General features: G+C 50.0%; 1 protein-coding gene across 1 annotated transcript in view; it reads left to right on the top strand.

Moving 5' to 3' along the window:
• The window catches only part of LOC142013943 (sperm flagellar protein 2-like), a 39215-nt gene that overhangs the window by 7084 nt on the left and 6754 nt on the right, over positions 1 to 25377 (top strand). The window contains exons 5-8 of the mRNA XM_074995964.1: positions 10226 to 10329; positions 10848 to 11104; positions 12001 to 12109; positions 20747 to 20904. Coding sequence (XP_074852065.1) covers positions 10226 to 10329; positions 10848 to 11104; positions 12001 to 12109; positions 20747 to 20904 — 628 coding nt within the window. The remainder of the gene's footprint in view (positions 1 to 10225; positions 10330 to 10847; positions 11105 to 12000; positions 12110 to 20746; positions 20905 to 25377) is intronic.

Genomic DNA, 25377 nt, shown 5'->3' with positions numbered 1-25377 from the left:
CTTTCGTGAGTTAACTCACTTCTTCAGATGTACCCAGAGAGTAGTTATTAATGGTTTTCAATCCTGCTGGAAAAGTATAACTAGTGGAGTTCCGCAGGGGTCTGTTTTAGGACCGGTTCTGTTCAATATCTTCATTAACGATTTAGATATTGACATAGAAGGTACACTTATTAAGTTTGCAGATGATACCAAGCTGGGAGGGGTTGCAACTTCTTTGGAGGATAGGGTCATAATTCAAAAGGATCTGGATAAACTGGAGAAATGGGCTGAGGTAAACAGGATGAAGTTTAATAAGGACAAATGCAAAGTGCTCCACTTAGGAAGGAACAATCAGTGTCACACATACAGAATGGGAAAGGACTGCCTAGGAATGAGTACAGCAGAAAGGGATCTAGGGGTTATAGTGGACCACAAGCTAAATATGAGTCAACAGTGTGATGCTGTTGCAAAAAAAGCAAACATGATTCTAGGATGCATTAACAGGTGTGTTGTGAACAAGACACGAGAAGTCATTCTCCCGCTCTACTCTGCGCTGGTTAGGCCTCAGCTGGAGTATTGTGTCCAGTTCTGGGCACCGCAGTTCAGGAAGGATGTGGAGAAATTGGAGAGGGTCCAGAGGAGAGCAACGAGAATGATCAAAGGTCTAGAGAACATGACCTATGAAGAAAGGCTGAAAGAATTGGGCTTGTTTAGTTTGGAAAAGAGAAGATTGAGGGGGGACATGATAGCAGTTTTCAGGTATCTGAAAGGGTGTCATAAGGCAGAGGGAGGGAACTTGTTCTTCTTTGCCTCTGAGGATAGAACAAGAGGCAATGGACTTAAATTGCAGCAGGGGAGGTTCAGGTTGGACATTAGGAAAAAGTTCCTAACTGTCAGGAGCTGCGTCTACACGTGCACGCTACTTCGAAGTAGCGGCACCAACTTCGAAATAGCGCCCGTCGCGTCTACACGCGTCGGGTGCTATTTCGAAGTTAACTTCGACGTTAGGCGGCGAGACGTCAAAGTCACTAACCTCATGAGGAGATAGGAATAGCGCCCTACTTCGACGTTCAACATCGAAGTAGGGACCGTGTAGACGATCCGCGTCCCGCAACGTCGAAATTGCTGGGTCCTCCATGGCGGCCATCAGCTGGGGGGTTGAGAGATGCTCTCTCTCCAGCCCCTGCGGGGCTCTATGGTCACCGTGGACAGCAGCCCTTAGCCCAGGGCTTCTGGCTGCTTCTGCGGCAGCTGGGGATCTATGCTGCAGGCACAGGGTCTGCAACCAGTTCTCAGCTCTGTGTATCTTGTGTTGTTTAGTGCAACTGTGTCTGGGAGGGGCCCTTTAAGGGAGCGGCTTGCTGTTGAGTCCACCCTGTGACCCTGTCTGCAGCTGTGCCTGGCATCCCTATTTCGATGTGTGCTGCTTTGACGTGTAGAAGTTCCCTCGCTGCGCCTATTTCGATGTTGGGCTGAGCAACGTCGAAGTTGAACATCGACGTTGCTGGCCCTGGAGGACGTGTAGACGTTATTGGCTGCACGTGTAGACGTAGCCAGGGTGATCAAACACTGGAATGAATTGCCAAGGGAGGTGGTAGAATCTCCATCACTGGAGATATTTAAGAAGAGGTTAGATAGATGGCTTTCAGTGCTTGGCTAGAAAGTGCTTGGTCCTGCCATGAGGGCAGGGGGCTGGACTTGATGGCCTCTCAAGGTCCCTTCCAGTCCTACTCTTCTATGATTCTATGAAGTAGTATTTAATCAATAAACAATAAACATTATGAATCCAATCTGGGCCTAAGGACGTGGGAATATCCTGAAGACCTATAGAAAACATGATTCTGGTGACACCAACCAGACTAAATGTTGCTGTAAAATCCTCAGTCTTCATTATCATTCTTAACTAGTGTAAATTTGGACTGGACTCCATTGAAGCCAGTAGAGTTACATCAGTGTCAAACCAGAGTGAGAGCCAAATCACACCTCTTAACTTTGGATATCCTGATTTTTAAATGCTGAATTTTTCAACCTTAACATTGCCTAACATTCATTCTTCTTTGAATGCTTGTTCATACTGATTCCAAAGAGGTATGCGTGCACACTTATGCACAGTAGTTGGAAGGTTTTTTCTTTTCCATAGAAGCATTTTTCAGGTCAATCTAGGTGCCCTATGGAGTCATGGTTCCATGGCACTCAAGAAGAGCCCTGTCCCTCCACACCTCTCACTTGTGTTTTCACTGTCAGTGATGGGAGGCTGGGATTTTCCATAGCCCTTGCTTTAGCAAGCAAGTTCAACTCCAATGTTCTTGTATATAGTTGGTTATCTTAGTAGTTAGCAGTTATTAGTTAGAGTTGTTGTGGGTTTCTGCACCTCCCCTTCCGATTTCCTAGAGCCCTGGCATGCTGCAGTCCCGAGGGTTTTTAAAGTGTGTGGTCCGTGTAAGGTGCATGTTGAAGAGTGATCCATACTCCTTGTGTTTATGGTGTCTAAAGGAGAATCATCAAAAGATCTGCCATAAGATCTGCCACCCTAAAACTCTTAAAGGGAGCCGTGGCTTGAAGTTATCCTTATGAGACAGCTCTACACCCCCATTTGGACTGTCCTAGCACCTCCTCATGTGCACAGAGCACTCCAGAACCATCATCAAGATGCTCTGTACTGCTACAGCACCTTTCAAGGCCAAGCTGAAGGTCAGCACCAGCAGCAGCTCTACCACCTGTACCATGCACCCTAGGTGTCTTGGTACCAACACCAGCCAAACCATCAGCACTGACAGCCTCCTCACTGCCTCGGCTTACCACCCAAGCCAACCTTGCACTTACATTGGTTCCAAATACTCCACTCATTGCCACCAACACAACTCTGATGTGCCACGCTCTGACATTGGTTTCCACACCTGCAAGCTCAGTGCTGTTCTACCTCTCCGATGAGGACAGGAATATCCAACTGGTATCATAGATGCCAAGGCTCTTATCTGCAAAACAGTCAGTGCCACCCCCCCCCACCAGTACCCACATACCAGTGTCCTTCATTTCCCTGGATGCCTCCGGGACCGATGCTTCCCAGTTGACCATTATGGGTTCCCTGGGTGCAGTTCAGACACCAGGCCCAGTATCCCCTACAACATGTTATAACACAACCATCCTTTCTGCCTTCTTCCCAACAAGACCCTGTGGAGGAGGTAGAAGATCAGGGAGACAAGAACAGGGGAGTGTGCTACCCACACACATCTCCTCATCATCTCCTGATGACACAGTCATGCCACCTCCACCCACTATGTGAGATGACTTCAAATCCTTCCAGGATTTGTTCAAGTGAGTGGCTGATTCTCTTAAGGTCTTCCTCTCTGGTGGTCTCCCACCAACCACAATAGAACACTGCTCCACAGTCAGCCAATGTGGAGTACCCACAGGAACACTCTTTGAGGAAGAAGAAGAGAAAATTACTCACCTTCTTAACTGACGTCTTTGAGATGAATGTCCCTGTGGGTGCTCAACAACCTTCCCTCCTCCCCTCTACTTTGGATCACACTCTCAGTCCAGCATAGAGAAGGAACTGAGGAGTGGTAGGCAGCGCATGACAGTTAATGGCCACTCAATTTACAAGCTGCATACCACACATGCACCGCTGCCACTGGGGTTACAGCTACTAAAAATCTTCTGATGCAAGTGCAGGGTGCCAAAACACCTGACATGGAGCACCCACAGGGACTGCCATCTCAAAGAACGTCAGTTACAAGTGAACAACCTTCTCTTCTTCAAGATGCGTTGTTCTTCTTCGAGTGTCCCCGTGGGTGCTCCACATTAGGTGTCGGGCTCGCCCGGCGCCGCAGATCGGATCTTCCAAGCAGTTTCTGCCGGACTGCGCATGCGCCGGTGCGCACCACTCCCCCGCGCGCTCCCGGCCACGTGCGCGATCCGGTCCCTGCCAGTTCTTCTTAACCGCCGTTGGCTGCAGACGAAATCCGAACTAGGCTAAGGCCAAGTAGCGTATTCAATGGCTTTAACTGTTTTTTCTTTAAAGTTTTTCAAGTACTTAGGCTACTGCAAGTTAGCCGGTTGTTATTTTTCAAAAAAAAAAAAAAAAAACAACAAACTACAAGCGGGACAGCTTCAATCCAGTCCCAGTAACAAGCGCCGGAGGCCAGGAGCATAGGGCCATCAGCCCTCCTGCTGCAGCAGGCCATCAGAAGGGGAAAACAGCACAGAGAAGGTGCTAAGTACCCGTTTAACAACTGAAAGACTCACCAACAATGTCCTCTTCAGGATTTAAAAAATGTGAGTCCTGCCGAGAGGTGATGCCAACGTCTGATGGGCACAGTCTATGCATAAGGTGCCTTGGGGAGTCCCATGTTGCACAGAAATGCTCCTTCTGTGCTAAATTAACGGCCAGAGCAAGGAGAGACAGGGAGATGCGGCTTGAAATGCTGCTTTTCGACAAGGCCCTCCAGCCAGACGTGCCGGAGCGGCCGCAGCAGGAGGGACCCTCCGGGGCCCATAAAAGGAAAGCTGCCTCCCTCACCCCATCAGCGCAAAAACGGAGGAAAGTCTCCCCAGCCCGATCCCTGCCGGCAACAATAGCGAGCGGGACGGGAGGAGCGAGCAGCCCCCAGCCACAGCAACAGCTGATCGGTGGCGGCACGGAGAGCCACATGGAAGCGGCTCAGCCTCCGATAATCAGCCAGCCGCCCTGCACCGCAGGCAGGGCGGCGGCTAAACAAGCGCCAGTACCGGCGGCACCTCAGGCAGTGGCACCGACCCCCGGGGAACCGGCGGTGCAGAGCGCGCAGGCACGCAGCCTGCAGGCACCGGAGGACACCGCACGTGCGGCACCGCCCTCGAGCGTGCCGAGCTCGGTGCGGACAGGGCCGGGATCCCCTGTACGTCAGGGGGCGGAGTTACCTCCTCAAGGGAGGGGGAAGGCTGCACACAAGAGGAGGCATTGCAGCCCCTCTCCTCACAGGGCTGTGGAGTTGCTTTCTCACAGCCCTCCGCTTATGTTGCAGACTCCAACCAGAAGGCAGGGGTCCCCCCTAGCCTACCCGGAGCCCCCTTCTCCATTTTTTGCAACCAGCCTCACCCTGGCTGGAACCACCTTCACCCTTCCTGGGGTTTGAACCGCTGGACTATTATGCAAAATCGCTCTCTCCAGCCCTCCCCCAGACGCAGAGGGTATGCACCAAGGGAGTGGTCTAGGTCACCTTCCCAAGAACAGTGCCTATACTGCCATGGTCGCCCCTACCACGCGGGGCATAGACACCATCGGCTATCTACTAGGGAAAGATCCCCACAAACGATCTCGTACCCCCGAGGGCAATTGCGACCGGGGACAGAGACTCAAGCATCTCAGGGGGGACTGGTTATGGAACCCCGAGATTTTCCCTCGCAAACCTCTAGTGAGAGGGTGTACCATCACCAGCAGGAACCGGAAGGGTCCAGAGAGACGTACCCCAGCGGTTCCTCGCTCTCCTCCCCGGATGAGGCTACGGCCCCGGGGGACGTCCATCCTCCAGACGATCTCAAACAGTTCCAAGAGCTGTTTTACGAGGGTGGCCTTCACGCAAGGCATCCAGACAGCTAAGGTGCAAGAGAAACACCATAAGCTCCTCAAAAATCTGAGACCTCCGGCCTCCTCCAAAATAGCAATACCGCTTGATGACGCAATCTTGGAGTCTGCCACTATGATATGGCAGACTCCTGCGACTATTCCGCCTGTCCACAAGAGAGGGGAAAAAAAAAAAAAAAACTTCGTGCCGACAAAGGGCACGGAGTTCCTGTTCAGCCACCCACAACCAAATTCCTTGGTGGTGGAGTCGTCGCAATGTGGGGGAACAGACAAACATGCCAAAAAGCTAGAGCTGTTGGGCAGAAAGGTCTACTCCTCCTCCACTCTACTGTTGCGAATGGCAAATTACGCAGCGCATCTAGCGAACCATAATTTCGACAACCACATTAGGTTAACCTCCCTCATGGACTCGCTTCCAGAGGGCACGAAACCAGTGCTCAAGGCCATCATGCAAGAAGGCTACGCGGCCTCGAGGACGGGAGTTCAGATCGCCCTGGATGTTGCGGACACAGCAGCACGCTCCACAGCTACGGCAGTGGTGATGCTAAGGGAGTCCTGGCTCCAGACTCCGGGTATACCGAGGGCCTGCAGACAGAGATAGTCGATCTTCCCTTCGACTCGCAGAAGCTGTTTGCTGAATTAACTGACTCGGTCCTTCATTCCAGTAAAGATTTAAGAGCCACACTTAGGACCCTGGGGATTTATACCCCTCCATACAGAAAGAAAAAGTACTACCCTCAACAAAGATGGTACCAGTACCAGCAACAGCGTCCCCAGTACCACAGGGGTTACGAGCAAGGGCGACATCAACAGCACCAGCAGTACAGAACTCCCAGGCGTCGTTCCCAACACAGCCGTGCGTCCTCGGGGCAGGGCCAAAGGCCACAAGTTTGACACACAGATCCAGGGCTGCGCCATCACTACCATCGCAAGGTCATCCGAAGCGGTTATTCCACCATCGCCTCCGACCATTCTATAACCAGTGGCAAAGGATCACCACAGACAAATGGGTGCTGGAGATCATAGCCACAGGGTACGCCATCCCCTTCCAGTCGCTCCCACCGCCATGACCTCCACCCAGGCCCCACCTCCAGGAGGCCTCCCACGTAGCGAGGCTCAAGCAGGAGGTAGACCATCTCATGCTCATAGGGGCAGTGGAAAGAGTGCCGGAGCAACTGCAAGGGAGAGGGTTCTACTCGAGGTACTTGCTCACGGGGAAAAAGACAGGAGGCGGGAGGTCCATCTTAGATTTTCGAGGCCTCAACCGGTACCTGCGCAAGCAACGCTTTCGGATGATCACAATCGCCTCCATCCTTACGGCACTAGACGATGGAGATTGGTTCGCAGCCCTCGACTTATAAGACGTGTATTTTCACATAACTATTCATCCGGCTCACCTACGATTCCTCTGGTTTTTCATGGTAGGCAAAGAACATTTTCAATACGAGGTCCTACCGTTTGGCCTCTCCTCGGCCCCCAGAGTCTTCACCAAGCCCTTGGCAGTGGTGTCAGCCTACCTGCACAGACAGGGGGTATTTATATTCCAGTATCCGGATGACTGCCTACTCAAAGGGGCCTCGAAGGAGGAGGTACTACGCATGATATGCGTCACAGCAGGCACGTTCTCTTCGCTCGGCCTGGTTATCAATCTGACAAAATCAAAGATAGACCCCACACAGGACATAGAGTTCGTAGGGGCACGCATAAATTCTATTACAGCGAGGGCGTATCTACCAGAGACTCGCTTTCGGGCCGTCGGCTCCCTCGTGCAAGTCTTCACCTTCAGCCCTACGGTGCTGGTTCTGGCGTGCTTACAGCTGCTGGGCCACATGGCAGCAGCGACATTCGTAGAACAGAATGCCAGGTTACACATGCGCAGCATGCAGCACTGGCTGGCGAGCGTATACAACTCGGCAGCACACACTGTTCACAGGGTGGCGTCGCCCACAACAGAGGTGCGCAAATCCCTGCAATGGTGGGTAAACCCCGAGAACCTGCTAACAGGGGGTACCCTTCCACCAACCACACATATTGGTTTTTCTTACTACAGATGCCCCCCTCGTAGGGTGGGGAGCACACATGGGCGAAGAGGTGACGCAAGGGCTGTGGTCCTCCACGGAGCAGTCACTGCACACAAATATACTGGAGCTCAGAGCAGTGTTCAACGCCTGCAGACACTTTCGAGACCATATAAAAGGCAAAGTAGCCGGGATCAGTATAGACAATACCTCCACCATGTTTTATATAAATCGGCAAGGAGGAGCTCGGTCCCGTGCCTTATGTGCAGAAGCAGTCCGGTCGTGAAACTGCTGCATCGCCAACAATATAACCTTGAAAGCCTCGTACTTCCCAGGCGCTCACAATGTGAAGGCAGACCAGCTGAGCAGGCGTTTCGCACTCACGCACGAGTGGCAGATCCGTCCCGATCTGCTGCAACCGATTTTTCATGCATGGGGTTTTTCCCCAGATAGACCTGTTTGCTACTCAGCACAACAAGAGGTGCCCACGATTCTGCTCCAGGGCAGGACTGGGACGGGGGTCCCTGAGGGACGCCTTCACGATCTCATGGAGGGGCCCCCTGCTTTACGCTTTCCCTCCCACAGTGCTCATCCACAAAGTGTTGCAGAAAGCCAGGAGGGAAGGAGCCTGAATGATCCCGATAGTCCCAACGTGGGATCGACAGCAATGGTTCCCCCTACTCCTGCGCATGTCGGACCGGCCACCGATGCCCCTTCCGGTGGCGCCGGATCTGCTCACACAAGCCCAGGGGTCCATAGTGCATCCGCACCCCCAAGGCCTGCGACTACAAACGTGGTTAATCCATGGCTCAGCTCCCTAGAGAGCACATGTACGGAGGAAGTGCAGCAAGTCCTAGAAAGTAGCAGGAGGACTTCCACCAGGAAGACCTACAAGCAGAAATGGACTCGCTTTATGGCATGGTGTTCTACCAAACAGCTAGCCCCCCTTTCGGTGCCTATGGCTGTGATATTAGAGTATTTACTGGACCTCAAGAGAGGAGGACTCTCGCTATCCTCGTTTAAGGTCCACCTTGCCGCCTTTTTGGCATTCAGACACGGAGAGACAGGGCACACGGTGTTCGCCCATCCCATGGTTACCAGGTTCCTTAAAGGGCTGGTAAACCTATACCCCCCTCGGAAACCGCTTCCACCTTCGTGGAACTTGGACCTGGTGCTTAATGCGAAAAGGGGACCACCGTTCGAGCCTTTGGCCACGGTTTCCCTCTGCCTCCTTATGATAAAGACGACCTTTCTTCTCGCAATCACGTCAGCTCGCAGGGTGAGCGAGCTTGCGGCAGTTATGGCAACGCCACCCTGCGCTGTTTTTTCCAAGGAGGCGGTAACCATACGGCTGCATCCAGCCTTTGTTCCTAAAGTTTCTTTCTGAGTTTCATACTAACGAACCTATTGTTTACCCTCGTTTTATCCAAAGCCTCATAACTCTAACAAAGAGGCGCGCCTGCACCTCCTGGACGTGAGGAGGCGCTAGCTTTCTATATAGACAGGACCAAGTCCTTCCAGAGAACGGATAGACTCCTAGTGTCTATCGCTCCCAAATCAAAAGGACAATGTCTCTCTTCGCAGAGAATCTTGAAGCACATCGTATCTTGCATAAAAATGTGCTACAAACTCAAAAAGACTCCTTTCCTGGCCATGCCCAGGGCTCATTCCACTAGGGCGGTGGCAGCATCAACAGCCCTTTTTCAAGGGCGTTGCTCTAAAAGACATTTGCAGAGTGGCGACCTGGTCATCCTGTGACACCTTCGCCAAACATTACGCCCTTCACAGGGTATTCCAAGAGGATACCCGTCTCTCGACAGCGGTCCTCTCGGGGACAAGCTGCACATGATCCGATTACCCACCTCCTATCTTGGGTTACTGCTGGGTAGTCACCTAATGTGGAGCACCCACGGGGACACTCGAAGAAGAAAGAAAGGTTACTCACCGTAGTAACGGTGGTTCTTCGAGATGTGTCCCCGTGGGTGCTCCACTACCCGCCCATCCTCCCCGCTCCGGATCTCTGTTTAGTGTTTTGCAGGAGCATCCGAGGCGGTTGGTCAAGGAACTGGCGGGGACCGGATCGCACACGTGGCCGGGAGCGCGCGGGGGAGTGGCGCACACCGGCGCATGCGCGGTCCGGCAGAAACTGCTTGGAAGATCCAATCTGCGGCGCTGGGCAAGCCCGACACCTAATGTGGAGCACCCACGGGGACACATCTCGAAGAACCACCATTACTACGGTGAGTAACCTTTCTTTCATTTCCATTCTATTACCCACATTCCTACCCCTCTTTTGGAGTAGCCAGCAAAATGGAATTGAGGAGGTTGTGGGTAGGCAGAGCTCTGTATTGAGTGCCATGGAGAGTCACCTGGACTGACGTGACAGCTGCTGGGAAAATCTTCTGGCTGCCATGCACAAGTATATACACACCTGATTAGCATGGACATGTACAGCAGATCTTGAAGAAGAACAGTTATGAGGTGAGTGGCCAGATATTTTTGCGTGTAATAACTAAGATTCTAGGTCAGCTTGTAGCTGTGGAGGATCTTGCCATTATTAATACCTGAATAACTGTCTTACATGTGCAGTGGAATGCATACACTTCAGTACTCTAAACATAATATTAGTGCTACATGTCCTTTTAACTGCTCTTTTCCACAGCTCTCTTTTCGTGCCCGTCTTGGTGCAGCATCAGAGCAATTGTTGAAGAAAGGAAAAAATATTCCTGATGAATTGCTAGTTGACATCATGGTGGAGGCTATTAGGTATGAACTAATGTAGTTCACTTTCAAATATAATTTCATGCTAAATAATTACATTGTTTATGGACAAATTCATAAAAATGGTGAATAATACCTAACTCTGCAAGTAGGTCCATTGTTCACGGGATAGTTTTCACTTCTGTTGAATTAATAGGATTGTCAGTCAAGATATGTGCTTCCCTCTAGCTCATCAAGGTCTGGATACAGAAAATCTATTTCTAGATTTTGGCAGAAAATAGAAAATTGGCAACTTTTGTCATAGTATAAAGATCGGTTCTTTAGTGTTTTGTTCCAGAAAATTGCAGTCTTGCCAGAGAGGGTTAGTTCTGTTTTCTGTTTGAAAAAATCTTTCAAAGTGTAGTATTAATTGTAATGATATATGTTGTTATTTTATAGAAATGTCATTATATTTTGTTATACCTAATTTCAAATCAAAGAATTATAGGAAATCTCTCTCTTATAAATGTAAACATTGTTACAGCAGTTTCTGTACATGTATATAGTTCCTTGTTTATATTTAGACGAATACCAGAGGAGAAGGGATGGATCATGGATGGATTTCCAATGACAATAAACCAGGCAAAACTACTTGAAAAAACACTTACAGGGAATGATCCAGACAAAGCAGAAACAAAGGATGAGAAGTCTAAAAAGTCCTCCCTGGTTATTGACCCAGCAAACCCAAAAGGGCCATCTTTCTCCTCACCAGCGTTTGATTTTGCTCTGTTATTAGACATTTCAGATACCACTGTGCTGGAACGTGTGGCTGGCATGAAGGGTGAGTTATACTTCACTGTACGTATTTAAAAAAGCTTAGTGACACCCATGTCGTGATAAAATAGGAAATGCAAAGTAATTATAATGCCAAGAGGGGTAAAGTCATTAATGTATTTCATGGGTGCCCTACCTTTGCAACACCAAGGATCAGACTGATTATGTGCTAGGAATCTGTAGGCTCAATTGTACATCACATATAAACGTACGTAATTTTCATCACAAATACCAGAAACTCTTAAAAATTCAGTTATCGTCTTCCAGCATGATGATGATGATTGATGGATAGGAACTGTATGTTTAGGTTCATGATCATCACCAGAGGGAAGCTATATACTGTACTTTAATATTTTTCAGGCTCCTTTTGGCTTCTCTCTTCACATTGTGTACTCCTGCTACAGTATATAGCTAAATATATATGATGCAGTAATCACATGCCAGTTACAGAAGTTATCTCAAAATTTAGTACAGTCTCACAATAATGTGTATTCATTAGATCTTCTGAAGTAACTTTATCGTTCGTGCAGGTATTTTCAAACCATTGTAGATTTTTTTCTTATTGATTATGTAAGAAGGTGGATTAAAGATAAAACCTGAGTTATAACTAGAAATAACAATGTAGTGAGGAGAAGGCCTTAGAATTTTAGATTTGCAATTCTCAATAATTTAAAGGGATCATGGTGCTAAAGCACTTTGAGAATTTAACAGCAAATGCCTGCGAACCTGAAGATAAATAAATAATTGTATTACCATCTCCTTTAAGTAGAATGTATGGAGCCAGTTTTAAAAATAAGGGAGTGAAGTAGCCAGTGGTTCATTATGACAAACTTGTTTAAATAGGAAGGTAGAACAAGTCTATGTAGAACTTGTTTCAATAGTCTGGTATTTTCTACTCCACAGATAAATCAAGTTCATCTCAGATTCCACTGGAAGACAGCGATCAAGTTTCAGATTTTGAAATCGAAGAAAGAGAGAAGATTAATTTTGTCAGGGACCAGATACAACATAGGTTTGTTATATTTAATACAGTAAAGTGCTGCTTCAGCAGAGTACTAAAATATGTCATTAACTTCAAGTACAGAGTAGTCAGTGTACACTTGACTTTTAATGAGCCATTCATGTGCTTAAAGTTAAGAATGCTCTTAAGAAATTACCTGAAGTTGGGCGTAAGGAAGTATCCGCATTTATTGGTATACTGTAAATGGTTCCCAAACATAATAATTGAAAAAAATCTTTTAAAGACTTAAATTCAGATGAAAGCAGGCATTTATATTATGTGATACATAAATGTGTAGTGTCAAAGTTTGGCTGAGAGCATTATATTTCCAAAACTGGGCTTTCTTTTGTCTTACTCTTTTATTTTTATATACCCAGATAGTGTTCTACATTATTAATTGAAAGCTTGCTCATATCTGTTCAAGTTATGTGTGTTCACAATGTGTTTATGGCTGCTGGAAAGTTTTACCCTAGTTGCTACTTGGTGGATTGGTTGTGGAGCCTCCTGGAGTAGCACCAACATGGCACTTTATATATGACCCTCAGTCCCCTTTTTTCACCAGTGACTGCTGTTGGAACTGTGGCTGAATGCTTTGTTGCTGTGCCAGGAGTCCCTATCTTTGTTGTAGCAGCAACGAAGGGTCCTGTGGCACCTTATAGACTAACAGAAAAGTTTTGAGCATGAGCTTTCGTGAGCACAGACTCACTTCATCAGATGCTGGTCTTGGAAATCTGCAGGGCCAGGTATAAATAAGCCAGAGCAAGGGTGGGGATAACAAGGTTAGCTCAGTCAGCAAGGGTGATGCTTACTACCAGCAGCTGATCTGGAGGTGTGAACACCAAGGGAGGGGAAGCTGCTTCTGTATTTAGCCAGCCATTCGCAGTCTTTGTTTAAGCCTGAGCTGAGGGCATCAAATTTGCAGATGAATTGTAGCTCAGAAATTTCTCTTTGGAGTCAGATCCTGAAATTTCTTTGCTGTAGAATAGCTACTTTTAAGTCTGCTACTGTGTGGCCTGGGAGATTGAAGTGCTCTCCTATGGGTTTTTGGATATTACCATTTCTGATATCTGATTTGTGTGCGTTTATTCTTTTACACAGTAGCAGACTTAAAAGTAGCTATCCTACAGCAAAGAAATTTCAGGACCAGACTCCAAAGAGAAATTTCTGAGCTACAATTCATCTGCAAATTTGATGCCCTCAGCTCAGGCTTAAACAAAGTTTGCGAATGGCTGGCTAAATACAGAAGCAGCTTCCCCTCCCTTGGTGTTCACACCTCCAGATCAACTGCTGGTAGTAAGCCTTACCCTTGCTGATTGAGCTAACCTTGTTATCCCCACCCTTGCTCTGGCTTATTTATACCTGGCCCTGCAGATTTCCAAGACCAGTATCTGATGAAGTGAGTCTGTGCTCATGAAAGCTCTTGCTCAAAACTTTTCTGTTATCTATAAGGTGCCACAGGACCCTTCGTTGCTGTTACAGATCCAGACTAACACAGCTACTCCTCCAATACTATCTTTGTTGTGTAAATAGTTGTAAATAGATCTCTTTTAGTTGTTAATAGTTAGTATTTAGTTTTAAAAGTCAGTGGGTAGGGAATGGTTTCCCTTTTGTCCCTGTTTCCCCTCTGGGAATTGGTACATTAAAAAGCCCAGGGCTTCAAGCAGTGCAGTTCCTGCCTGAAGTCCATGCCAATGAGTGACCCCCACAACTCCTGTCTTCGTTCTGAGGGAAGCTCTCCAGGTTGACACGTGTCACATTTGCAAGGCTTTTAAGCCTCGCACCTATAAGGAATGTGATTTTCAGCTTTACCAGCTCCATGTGGAATCCACACTCCAGCCTCTGAGATAGGAGCCTTGTGACGGAGTGTACCAAGCCTGCACTGACCAGAGGGGTGGGGACCAGGCTTATTGGGTAGAACAGGCCTCTCCCTTTTGACCCTGCTGGGCATGCTCCAGCTGTAGTCCTAGTATAAAGGCCATAGAAGCAGGCAGTCTGGGCTAGCCTGTAGTTGGGAGGGAGATCCTGTCCTAGCCCAGGAGCAGTACCCAGAGCGGCAGCCTGAGGAGCAAGACTGTGTGAGATTAGGCTGCTGATACCTTACTCTGAGTGACTGGGCTGCTGGGCCCAAAATTAAGGGGCTAAGCCATTGACCCTGACTGAGGGGGTGAGTAGGCCATGTAAGAATCCTAACAGTGGAAGCCCATTATGGGGTGCAACCCCTTGGAAGAGGCATGGGGCAAGAGGCCCTGTCACTAGCCCACACTGGGTTTTTTTGATGCACTGTGTGCTATCTTCAACTCCAGGCCTTGCACTGGACAAAGATTCCTCTCAGCACCAGTAATCCCTGAAGCCTCCTGTCCAGTGCAACTCCAAGGTCCAAGCCATTGGTGTTGTTAAAGACAGCTTCTGCACAGGTAACACCCATGCATCCTGATAGCCTGCAGGCCCAAACCGCCGATGCTTATGCATCCCATGCACCAAGCCTGATTTTTCTGAGCTTCCCAAAAGGAGAACTGGTGCCAGTCAGCCTCTCTCCCATGCCAGATACTTATCAGGTGGCACAGGATCTTATTGAAATGCTGCAGTCCCTGGCACAGACTGAGGCCTCTGCCCCTTGGCACTTCTCCTAGGGCAAGCATGCCCTAATAGGCCCACATATTCCTGCTCCATAATATGACCACTTAGGCTGTGCCTACACTACAAGATAAATTCAAATTTAATGCAGTTAGCATGATGTTACCAGTTGGCTGTCTTCACTGAAAATACCATTTGCTTGATTTAGCACTAATCTCAAGATTACAAAATCACAGTTACCTGACAGGTATAGCATCAAGCTTGAATCCAGAAGTTTCATTAAAGGCTACAGGTGTCCCCTATCTATCCCACAAAGCTGTGCATGCTTCACCTGGCTCCCAGCTCCCTGCTACTAGCGGGAGCTGGGAAACTGACCAGGTTGCTGCACTCCTGTGGCGGGGGCCAGGCACCCCACCGCCGTTGTGTGCCTTGAGCCAGTGCAGGGCCAGGCATGCCATGGCCAGGCAGCTCGAGCTGCGCATGGGGCCAAGCACCCCACCATTGGGCAACTCGAGCCTCACAGGGCCATTGCAGGGCCAGGTGCCCATGGGCAGGCCCCCACCCCGCAAGCGCCCTTGGCCATTTCTGACCACGTGCCCCTAGCCAGCAGGCTCCAGCATCTTTTTCACTGAAGCCAGTGAGTAGCAGGAGTATGGGTTTTTTTGGAGACAGCTTTTTATTTGGAGGGGGGAGTAATTTTGGGTGGGTTTTTTTGGGTGGGGGGTTCAGGAGGTTGTTTTTTTGGGGGGAATTTGGAGTGGGACTGGGGTTGGGGGAGCCTGTGGGGAGGGGGAGGAAAACCCTCACATTTAAGGGACTATGTGGAAGAACGGACAGATCTATTAGTCCATTAAATGGAGGATTTACTATACTAGCGGGAGCTGGGAAATTGACCAGGACTGCTGCACTGTCAGTTTCCTAGGCCCCCAAGCTGTTGGACCCGGGAAACTGACAGCACTGCTGCTCCTGGCTCAGAATGCGGGGCTGAGGGAACTGTGGGATAGGTTCCCACAATTTACTGCTGCAACAGTCGATATTCGGCGATTTCAGAGTAGAAGCAATGTGTCAAATTTGTTGGGAGCCTGTGGGAAGTGAAGATACTCAAAATCAAATTTAGAAAAAACGGCATTATAAAATCGATTTTAATAAATTTGAATTTATCTTGTCGTGTAGATGTAGCCTTAGAGTCCTGATCTGGCCACTCTCAGTGCTGCCAGTCTGACTCGCAGCATCAGTAGCACTTGCAGAACCATTCCCCATCCTCTTCCACACACAGCCACTCCCGAGGGCTTCTGTGGTGGGCGGCTCCAGCTCAGCATCCAGATCTTTGATCTGCTCTGCCCACTGCACCAAGGGCCAGCATTGCATCATTGCAGGGCACTGATAATCCTCATGCCATTCTTGTTCGCATTCATCTGTATGGCTCACCAGTCTCCATGATGGACTTTTTTGACCCATTCTTCGGTATGTGAGGGCAGTTCTTAGCACTGGCCACACTTGGCTTGTTGGTCCTGATCTCCACACTGGTTCCACTCAGACTCTGGGTCCAGATTTCCATATGTGTTCCACTCAACATGCTGGTCCTGCTCTCGGTGTCGGTCTTGCTTGGCATGCTGGTCCATTTGGCATGCTGGTCTTGCTGTTGGCAGCAGTCTCAATACTGATTCTGTTCAATGTGCCTGTCCTGCTCTCCATGCTGGTATCATTTTCGACATTGGCACAGCTCCCCTTACAGGTCCCAATCCCCTCACTAATCTCATCAGTGCTCAGGGTCTCCACTGAGTTTGGCATATCATTGCCCTCCTCCCACAGCACCTGCTGGCTTGACACTTCCATGGCTTTCTTGTTCGGCCTCCTTCTTCTCTACATAAAGCTTCAGTCCTCTCAATTCCAGCGGACCTTTGCTTTCCGAGGTATGCAGGAGCTCCTCAATGGCTACCCCAGTGGCAATTCTGTATGCTCAGAGTGTACCACCAAGTGCAGAGTGTCATGCCCCCTTCCAAGCCTTGATCCTCAGTGACTCGCGTGCCTTCATCCACCATACATCTTCCTCCAACTGACCCTAACCCTGTCTTGTGTCCCCCTTCTGGTTCCTCACATTTCACCTCCCTTGCAATCTGGGGACTTGGCTGAATCAGCACTTTCATTGGCCTCCTCTAGTTCTTCCACTGATGAAGGAGGTGGTGGGGAATGCCTCTGTTTCGGGCCCTTTCCCTGTGGACTTCTGGGCCCTTGAGGACCTCCTCCATCTCCTGCCCACTGGTCTCACTGTCCCTATAGAAGAGATTTCTGAGTCTGATGATCCAATAGTTGAAATTTTGGTTCCAGAGAGTACTTTGCGTGTGGTCCTGCCCCTTAATAAAACCATTTTGTCCTCTAAAATGATGTGGCAGACTCCTGTTTCCATCCTACGAACCACTCAAGGAGAGGAGCTTAAATCGTTGTCCCTGTCAAGGGGTATGAACACCTGTTTGCTCCCCCTCCCCCTTTTTCCCTGGTAGTGGATGCTGTTAATTAGAAGGAGAGACATGGCCACCAGGGTCTGATCCCCAAATCTAGGGATGCTAAATGTCCAGACTTTTTTGATAGAAAAGTTTACTCCACTGGAGATCTGCTTTTGAGGGTGGTGAACTAACTTTTCATCCTCAGTTGTTATAACTATAACTCATGGGCTTCCCTCTTTAAATTCAAGGACTTGCTGCCCCAGGAATCTCAGGAAGAAAATCGCTGTCCTCAATCAGGATAGTAAAGAAGTATCCCGTATGTGCCTCCAAACCTTGCTGGACATCGGGGATCCCACTTTCAGGGTCCTCCCTTTAGGTGTTGCAATGTGTCAGCTGCCTGGCTTCAGCCTTCCGGCTTCCTCCCTGAGATCCAAAAAAGCATTCAGGACCTACCCTTTGACAAGGTTGAGCTGTTTGCTGTAGAAGTCTTTAGGAATGCATACGCAGGTGATGCAGTGAAAGCCCTTCAAGCTGCAACCCTCCTCGTAGTCCTTCCAGCCTAGGGGCTGTTTTGATTGCGCTCAGTGGAAACCTCATGCTTCCCAGTGCAAGCCTCCTCCCCCTCAGTCCAGGGCACACCAGTGTCATTCTAAGCCTTTCCCAGGGCCTAACCAATAATTTTGATGGTGTGCCCTATGTTGAAATGCCAGCATCACTCCTGGCCCTGGAGGTCATGGAAGAGGTCCACCTCTCAGTACAGTGGCAGGGAGTTCAACTCCCCTTATTTCCTAGGTTTGCAGTTAAAAGGGGGCCTCCATCCTATCCTAGAGCTCTGGGAGCTCAAAAAGATTATCATCTACAAGTTCTGCATGGTTTCCCTGGGCACCATCATTCCTTTCCTGGATCTGGGAGACTGGTTAGCTGCCCTCAATTTGAAGGATGCTTATTTTTGCATTGCAAGCTACCCTTCCTATTGATGCTACCTTTGATTTCCAAAGGGTCACTTGCCCCTTCAATTTATGGCCCTACCCTTTGGGATCTCCATGATCTCCAGGGTGTTTAGCAAATGTATGGCAGTGGTGGCAGCCCTCCTTCGGCACTGTGGTGTTCAGGTTTACCCCTGCTTGGTTGATTGGCTCCTGGGATCCATTCATTCCGCCAGGTGGAGGCCCAGGTTGCTTTCACCAGAGACATTTTGGACAGGTTGGGGCTCATGCTCAATCCAAGAAAGTCCTCACTTATCCTGACTATCCTCACTTTGCAGGTGGCTAGATACCTAGAAAGTGCTGATTGGTGTCCCCTTTCATGCCCCATGCCCTACCATGTCTCTAGTAACATACAGAATTGCTTTGGGCTGGGGCACATCTATGGAAGTTCATCACTTGGATGACATGGTCTGTGGAGGAACTGTTTCTCCACATCAGTTTGTACTAGCTTCAGGCAGTTCACCTCTTCTGTCTCACTTTTCTGCCCTGCCTCCAGGGCTGCTATGCTGCTGTCCTGATGGACAACACGACGACCATGTATTATTACATCAACTGTCAAGGGGGTACGTGTTCCTCCTCGATCTGCAAAGAAGCTCTGTGCTTGTGGGAGCTGTGCATAGCCAGCTTCATCCACCTGGGGCATCATATCTACCAGGGTCCAGAATTCAGGAGGGAGGGATAGCTCAGTGGTTTGCATGTTGGCCTGCTAAACCTAGGGTTGTAAGTTCAAGCCTTTAGGAGCCCAGTTAGGGATTGGGGGCAAGTAGATGTCAGGGATGGTGCTTGGTTCTGCTAAGAAGGCAGGGGACTAGACTAGATGGCCTCCTAAGGTCCCTTCAGTCCAAGGCAATATATGTATCTCCAATTGTAAATATAAATTATTTGGCACACTGTCTCAGTCACTGGTTCTTCACTCACTAGTGGGTGCTTCATGCACATGTGCTCTACTCATTTTTCCAAAAGTGGGTCTTTCTCCAGCTGCATCACTTTGCAAGCTGGAACAACTGCAAATGCCTGCAGTTTTGTTCCTTCAGGGACCTCAGATCTGGTTCCAGCTTGGGACCTTAACTTGGTCCTCCATGTGCTCTTGTGTCCCCTCTTTGAACCCTTGGCCTTGTGTTCACTCCTTTACCTCTCCTGGAAGGTAGCCTTCTTGGTGGCTATCACCTCTGCCAGAAGGGTATCTGAGCTCCAGGCCCTCATGTTCGAGTACCTATATGCTGTTTTCCATATAGGCCATTTTTACACAGGCCACTTCCTTTGGAAGTGGCATGCTAATACAGGGAGTGAAGTATGCTAATGAGGCACAGATGCAAATTCCCCACACCTCATTAGGATAACGTCACATGATTTGGAGTCCGGAAGACCGTTCTTCTGGACTCCAAAACACCGTGTAGAAGCACGGCTGCTGGGGGGGGCTTCCGGAAGGAAGTCCTTCTTCCAGAGGCCCCTTCTTCCCAAAAATTTTCGGGAAGAAGGGGCCTCCAGAAGGACTTCCTTCCGGAAGGCCCCCACCCCCCTACCCTGGGCCACACTTCTACACTCTCTAGATATAAGGTGGGTGCTGGCCTTGTACATCAACAGGCCTAAGTCCTTCCACAAATTCTTCCAGCTCTTTGTGGCAATTACTGATTGTATAAAGGGGCTACCAGTTTCATCACCGTGTATTTCTTCCAAGATTACATCCTGCGTACATACATGTTATGACCTTGCTAAGATTACTCTGCCACCTATTAAGGAGCATTCTGCACAGGCTCAGGCCTCTTCAACTGCATTCCTGACTCATGTTCCTCTCCAGGAAATCTGCTGTGCCATAACATGTTCTTCGGTGCATATTGTCACAATGCACTACACTATTGTGCAGCAGTCCTGCTGTGACATGGCCTTTGGGGCCACTGTGCTTGAGTCAGTCATGCATTGACTCTGCCCCTCCTCCTGGGTAAGGCTTGTGAATCACATAACTTGAATAGTTATGAGCCAGCACACTAAGAAGAAAAAAATGGTTATTCACTTTTGTATCTATTGTCCTTTGAGATGTGTTGCTCATCTCTATTCGATACCCGCCCCTTCCCCACTGAGGGGTTGTGGGGTCAGAAGGATCATATAGAGAGTGCTGAACTGGCCCCACTCCAGGGGGCTCCAGAGCTGACCCAACATGTGGGAGCTAGGGGTAAAACTTTCCAGCAGCTATGTACATGGCACGTGCACACTTAACTTGAACAGATATGAGCAACACATCTTGAAGAACATCAGTTACGAAGGTGAGTAACTATTTTTTCTTTTAAAATCACTTGCACTAAATATTTAATTTTGTATAATGTGCAAGTTTAAAGGGACAACATGCATTTCTCCAGTCATAATTAGTTCATATCAATATATTATTAATTACTATTTTTAAATGGTGATGTAACATAAGATTGGTTTCACTTTTGGCCTGCTCTGCACTGATAATTGTACATCCAGAATATCTTTTGGATTAGAATTAGATTTAGGTTAGAGCACCCAGAATATCTGCAGGATTGATAATAATTTTAGATTGGACACTATGCTACTAAATATATTTGTTGGGTCAGAAATAAGATTTTATTGTTATAATTTGTTTTAACATTTGGATTTTAAAATTATATGTTGATATGGTTTCACAGAATTGCGGGCTTTATAGACAACTGGCCAAAACTAGAGAAATGGTTTTCAGTGCAGCAAAATATTCTAGTGAAAGTCAATGGCGAGACAGAAAAGAACCTTCTTTGTAAAAGGATAAAGGAACTCTTACTGGAAGAAATTGCTAAAAAACAGAATAAAAGTAAGTTTTTGAATAAGGCAACTTAAATATTAAAATACATGGTTAGACCTTTATAATTCCGAAGAGAGCTGTGTAAAAATCAGATCACTGCCACTGAAAAATCTAATTTTTTGTAAGTTTGTGGAAAACTGACACATTTTTCATTCTTAGTCCTAATTCTTTTTATAGACAAAAATATTTTCTAGCTATATGTTTTATTGATAAAAGATGAGTATTATACTGTAGAAGCAAACAAATTTCCCCCATTAGGGGGGAATTTGCCTATGGAAAGCTGTTTTCACTTTTGCTACGTCTGCACTGGAGTGAGTTTTCGAACGGGCACCTTTCGAAAGCAATGAATCAAAAGATGCCCTTTTGAAAGGTAGCATCTGCACCCGACCCAGGGCTGGTGCTGTCAATTTGTGCCTTCAAAAGGGCTATCCGCCCTTTTGAAAGGGGCCATCCACTCTTTTGAAAGAGAGAGTCTACACTGTCCCACACTCTCTTTCGAAAAAAAAGGTCAGGAAACACTGTGGATGAGGTCACATGGGCTACGTCTACATGTGCGACATCGAAATAGTCTATTTCGATGAATAACGTCTACACGTCCTCCAGGGCCGGCAACGTCGATGTTCAACTTCGACGTTGCTCAGCCCAACATCGAAATAGGCGCAGCGAGGGAACATCTACACGTCAAAGCAGCACACATCGAAATAGGGATGCCAGGCACAGCTGCAGACAGGGTCACAGGGCGGACTCAACAGCCAGCCGCTCCCTTAAAGGGCCCCTCCCAGACACAGTTGCACTAAACAACACAAGATACACAGAGCTGACAACTGGTTGCAGACCCTGTGCCTGCAGCATAGATCCCCAGCTGCTGCAGAAGCAGCCAGAAGCCCTGGGCAAGGGCTGCTGCCCACGGTGACCATAGAGCCCCGCAGGGGCTGGAGAGAGAGCATCTCTCAACCCCCCAGCTGATGGCCGCCATGGAGGACCCAGCAATTTTGACGTTGCGGGACGCGGATCGTCTACACGGTCCCTACTTCGACGTTGAACGTCGAAGTAGGGCGCTATTCCTATCTCCTCATGAGGTTAGCAACTTCGACGTCTCGCCGCCTAACGTCGAAGTTAACTTCGAAATAGCGCCCGACGCGTGTAGACGCGACGGGCGCTATTTCGAAGTTGGTACCGCTACTTCGAAGTAGCGTGCACGTGTAGACGCAGCTATGGTGGACCAGCCCTTGCGGGGCCACAGCCAGGTGCTCCTTTAGAGGGTCGCTCCCCAACACCCTTACCCTGCACAGCACGCAGCCTGTGGAGCTGCTGCAGTCCCCACAGATACAGTGCCCACAGGGAGAACCATGGAAGACCAGCAGCACCAGCTGCAGACCCTGCTGGCTGCTGTCAGTGGAGTGGTCACCCATTCAGTCTCAGTTGACTGCCAAACTCCCTTTGCCATCCAAACCTATGAAACATCAGATTATGACGAGGACCATACCAGTGTAGTGCTCATGTTCAAGGAATGCATCCTGTGCTGTGGCAGCCGCCCTGTATCTCCTGTTGGGGTGCCTCCCCGGCACAGCTGTGGACACCCCAGCCCCACAGCTCCTCTGACGTCCCCCCTCCCATGTGCTCCGCTGACTCTGGAGCTACCCCACCAACTTGAAGTTGTGGGAGCACCTTGTCATGGAGGAGTGGGATGATGACCAGTGACTCTGGAATTTTTGGATGTGACAGCAGTCCTTCCTGTAGCTGTGCCAGTCGCTGGCCCCTGTCCTGAGACACCAGGACACCTGGATGCGGCACGCCCTCCACGTCCATAAGAGGGTCCTGATAGCTGTCTGGAAGCTGGCCACTCCAGACAACTACCGCTCCGTGGCCTACCTATTTGGTGTGGGCAAGGCCACAGTTGGGGCTGTCATGATGAAGGTAAGAAAGCCACATACCCACCAGTGGGAGTGGGGAGCCCAGGAAAGGGGGCCCATGGGGGACTGGGAGGTGGGGGAGGGCAGGGCCCAAGGCGGGGACTGGGGGAGGCTGGCACATCCTGCATTCCCTCATGGGTGCGTATGTCCCCCCTCCCATGCAGGTGGTATGTGTGCTGAACACGATGCTCCTCCAGAGGGTGATCTGCGTTGGGGAGCTGGATGTGCCCATCACAGGCTTCACAGCTCTCAGGTTCCAGAATTGATTCAGGGACCTCAACAGGACCCATATCCCAATCCAAGCCCTGGAGCACAGTGGAGGACAATACTTCAACAGAAAAGGGTACCACTCTCTGGTGCTGCAGGCCATGGTTGACAGCAGGGGCTGGTTCCAGGACATATACGTGGGTGGGACTGGCTACACCAATGTGTCGGTCTTCTGAAAATCAGGGCTGTGCCACCAGCTGGAGGCAGGGACATGCATCACCCAGAGGGAGATCCTGCTTGGGGACACCATGGTGCCCCTGGGCCTGGTGGCCGATGCTGTCTATCCCCTCCAGCCCTGGCTCATACAGCCATATATGGGTCACCGAACCCTCAGCAGGAGCACTTCAACGTGCAGCTAAACCATGCCCACAATGTGGTGGAGCGCACTTTCAGGTGTTTGAAGGGCCAGTGGTGCTGTCTCCTGGCCCACCTGGAGGTGGGCATCCTCAATGTCCCCCAGGTCATGGTTGCCTGCTGCACTCTGCATAACATTGTAGAGAGCAAGGGGGAGGCCTTTATGAAAGGGTGGGTGGTGGAGTCTGGCATAGGCTACCCACAGTCGGCCACTACCCCTAGCTGCCAGGCCCACCACAACAGGGTCCACATCAGGGATGCCCTGCATGAATACTTCGCACAGGGGCCCAGTGACCGCCACCCCAGCCACCCCAATTGGGTCCACTATGCGCTCCCCTCCACTCCGTGTACCCTCCATCATCACCTCCTGAACACTGCCCCCCACCTCCTGCACACTGTCCTCCCAATGAGCACATGGCACTTGGGGATATGGGCAAAATAAAATGGTTTTACTGTACACAATGGAAACTTGTTTTTTTTGTGATATATGCAGAACATAACAACCACACAAATATTTACAGGGTGGGGGGGTGAATTATTTACAGGTGGGAGAGGGCAAACTATTTACTGGAGGAGGGGGACATGGGTGGCCTGCATGGGAAGCCTTTATGTTGGGCAGGGGTGGAGGACCTTAAACCATGCCAGCCCTGGGACCTGCAACCCCCCCACCCCAAGCAGTGCTGGGAGGGGCAGGGAGGATGGGGTGGTAGGGCCGGGGGTCCAGCCCACCTGGGCAATTGGCCCCAGCAGGGGCCTCTCCATGGGGGCTGACAGGTGGGGACATGGTGGGACGGGCGGCAGGAGGGATGGCAGGAAGGGGCATCTGGGCCTGCAGCTCCTGGAATTTGCCCACCATGTCCTGGAGGGTCACCATGAGCTCTCCCCAAGCTGCCCGCTGCCAGGTGGTCTTGCCCTCCTCCAGATGGAGGCGCCAGTCTGCCACCTCTGCCTGCCATTGGACAGAGGTGGTGATGTGGACACCCTGGTGCCAGTGGTGGTACTGCCTGGTCTTGGTCCCTCGCCTTCAGGGGACAGTCCAACACAACAGAGGGTGTGAGGTTCTCCTGGCCCTCGGATAGTGCAGCTGCAGGAACTGGAGGGAAGAGAGGGACAGCCATGAGTCCCGACCCATGCCCAGTGACCCATGCCCCCCATTTCCCCTGTGTGCTGCAGGTCCCTGTCTCCTGTGTCCTGTCTGATGGCAGGGCAGCCCTGGAGGCCCACGGTGGTGATGGGGATCCCCCTCCCGCTTGGGACAGCCCCCTTGTGCAAGCTGGCCCTGCCCACCCCCTGCCCCCCCTGGAGTGGGCTGCAGCACTATCCATGACAGCAGGTGCTGAAGGCCACTGGCAGCCATAATGCTGTCCTGAGAGCCACATCCTGGCTGGGCTGTGGCCGGCCAGGGTCTGCTGAGGGTGTGGGTGGCCCTCTGGTGAGCATGGAGCCCCTGTCCTGTGATCTGGGGTGTGTGCCCTGTTAGGTATGTACCTGATGGTTCACCACTGAGGTTGGGAGATGCCCGGCTGGCTGATGCACAGCTGGAGGTGCAGGAGGGGAGGTCTGTTATGAGGTCCCCCTCCTCTCTGGATCACTCTGCTGCTGTAGCTGGCTCTGGTTCTGGCCCTGGTGTCATGGGGCTGGCTGACGGTCCCAGCTCATTGGCATCCCCGGTCTGGGGCTTCTTGGCCGAAGTGTCAAGGACAGCGGGCAGAGAGATGGCGTCCCTTGGGCTAGGAGGATCTGGAGCTCCTGGTAAAATGGGCACGAGGTGGGGGTGGCCTCCGACTGGCTGGCTGAACCCCGAGCCTGGGCATATCCCTGCCACAACTCCTTGACCTTGCTGTGCACTTGATCAGGAGTGCGGGAAGAGTGGCCACAGGTGCTCAGGCCCTCAGCCAGCTGAGTGAAAGTGCCTGCGTTCCACTGCTTCATGCCCATCTTACTCAGG

This window comes from Carettochelys insculpta, chromosome 5, assembly GCF_033958435.1.
Source record: "Carettochelys insculpta isolate YL-2023 chromosome 5, ASM3395843v1, whole genome shotgun sequence".
Taxonomy (NCBI): Eukaryota; Metazoa; Chordata; order Testudines; family Carettochelyidae; genus Carettochelys; species Carettochelys insculpta.
The sequence above is the reverse complement of the archived record's forward strand: the minus strand, read 5'-3'. Positions and strand labels throughout refer to the sequence as shown.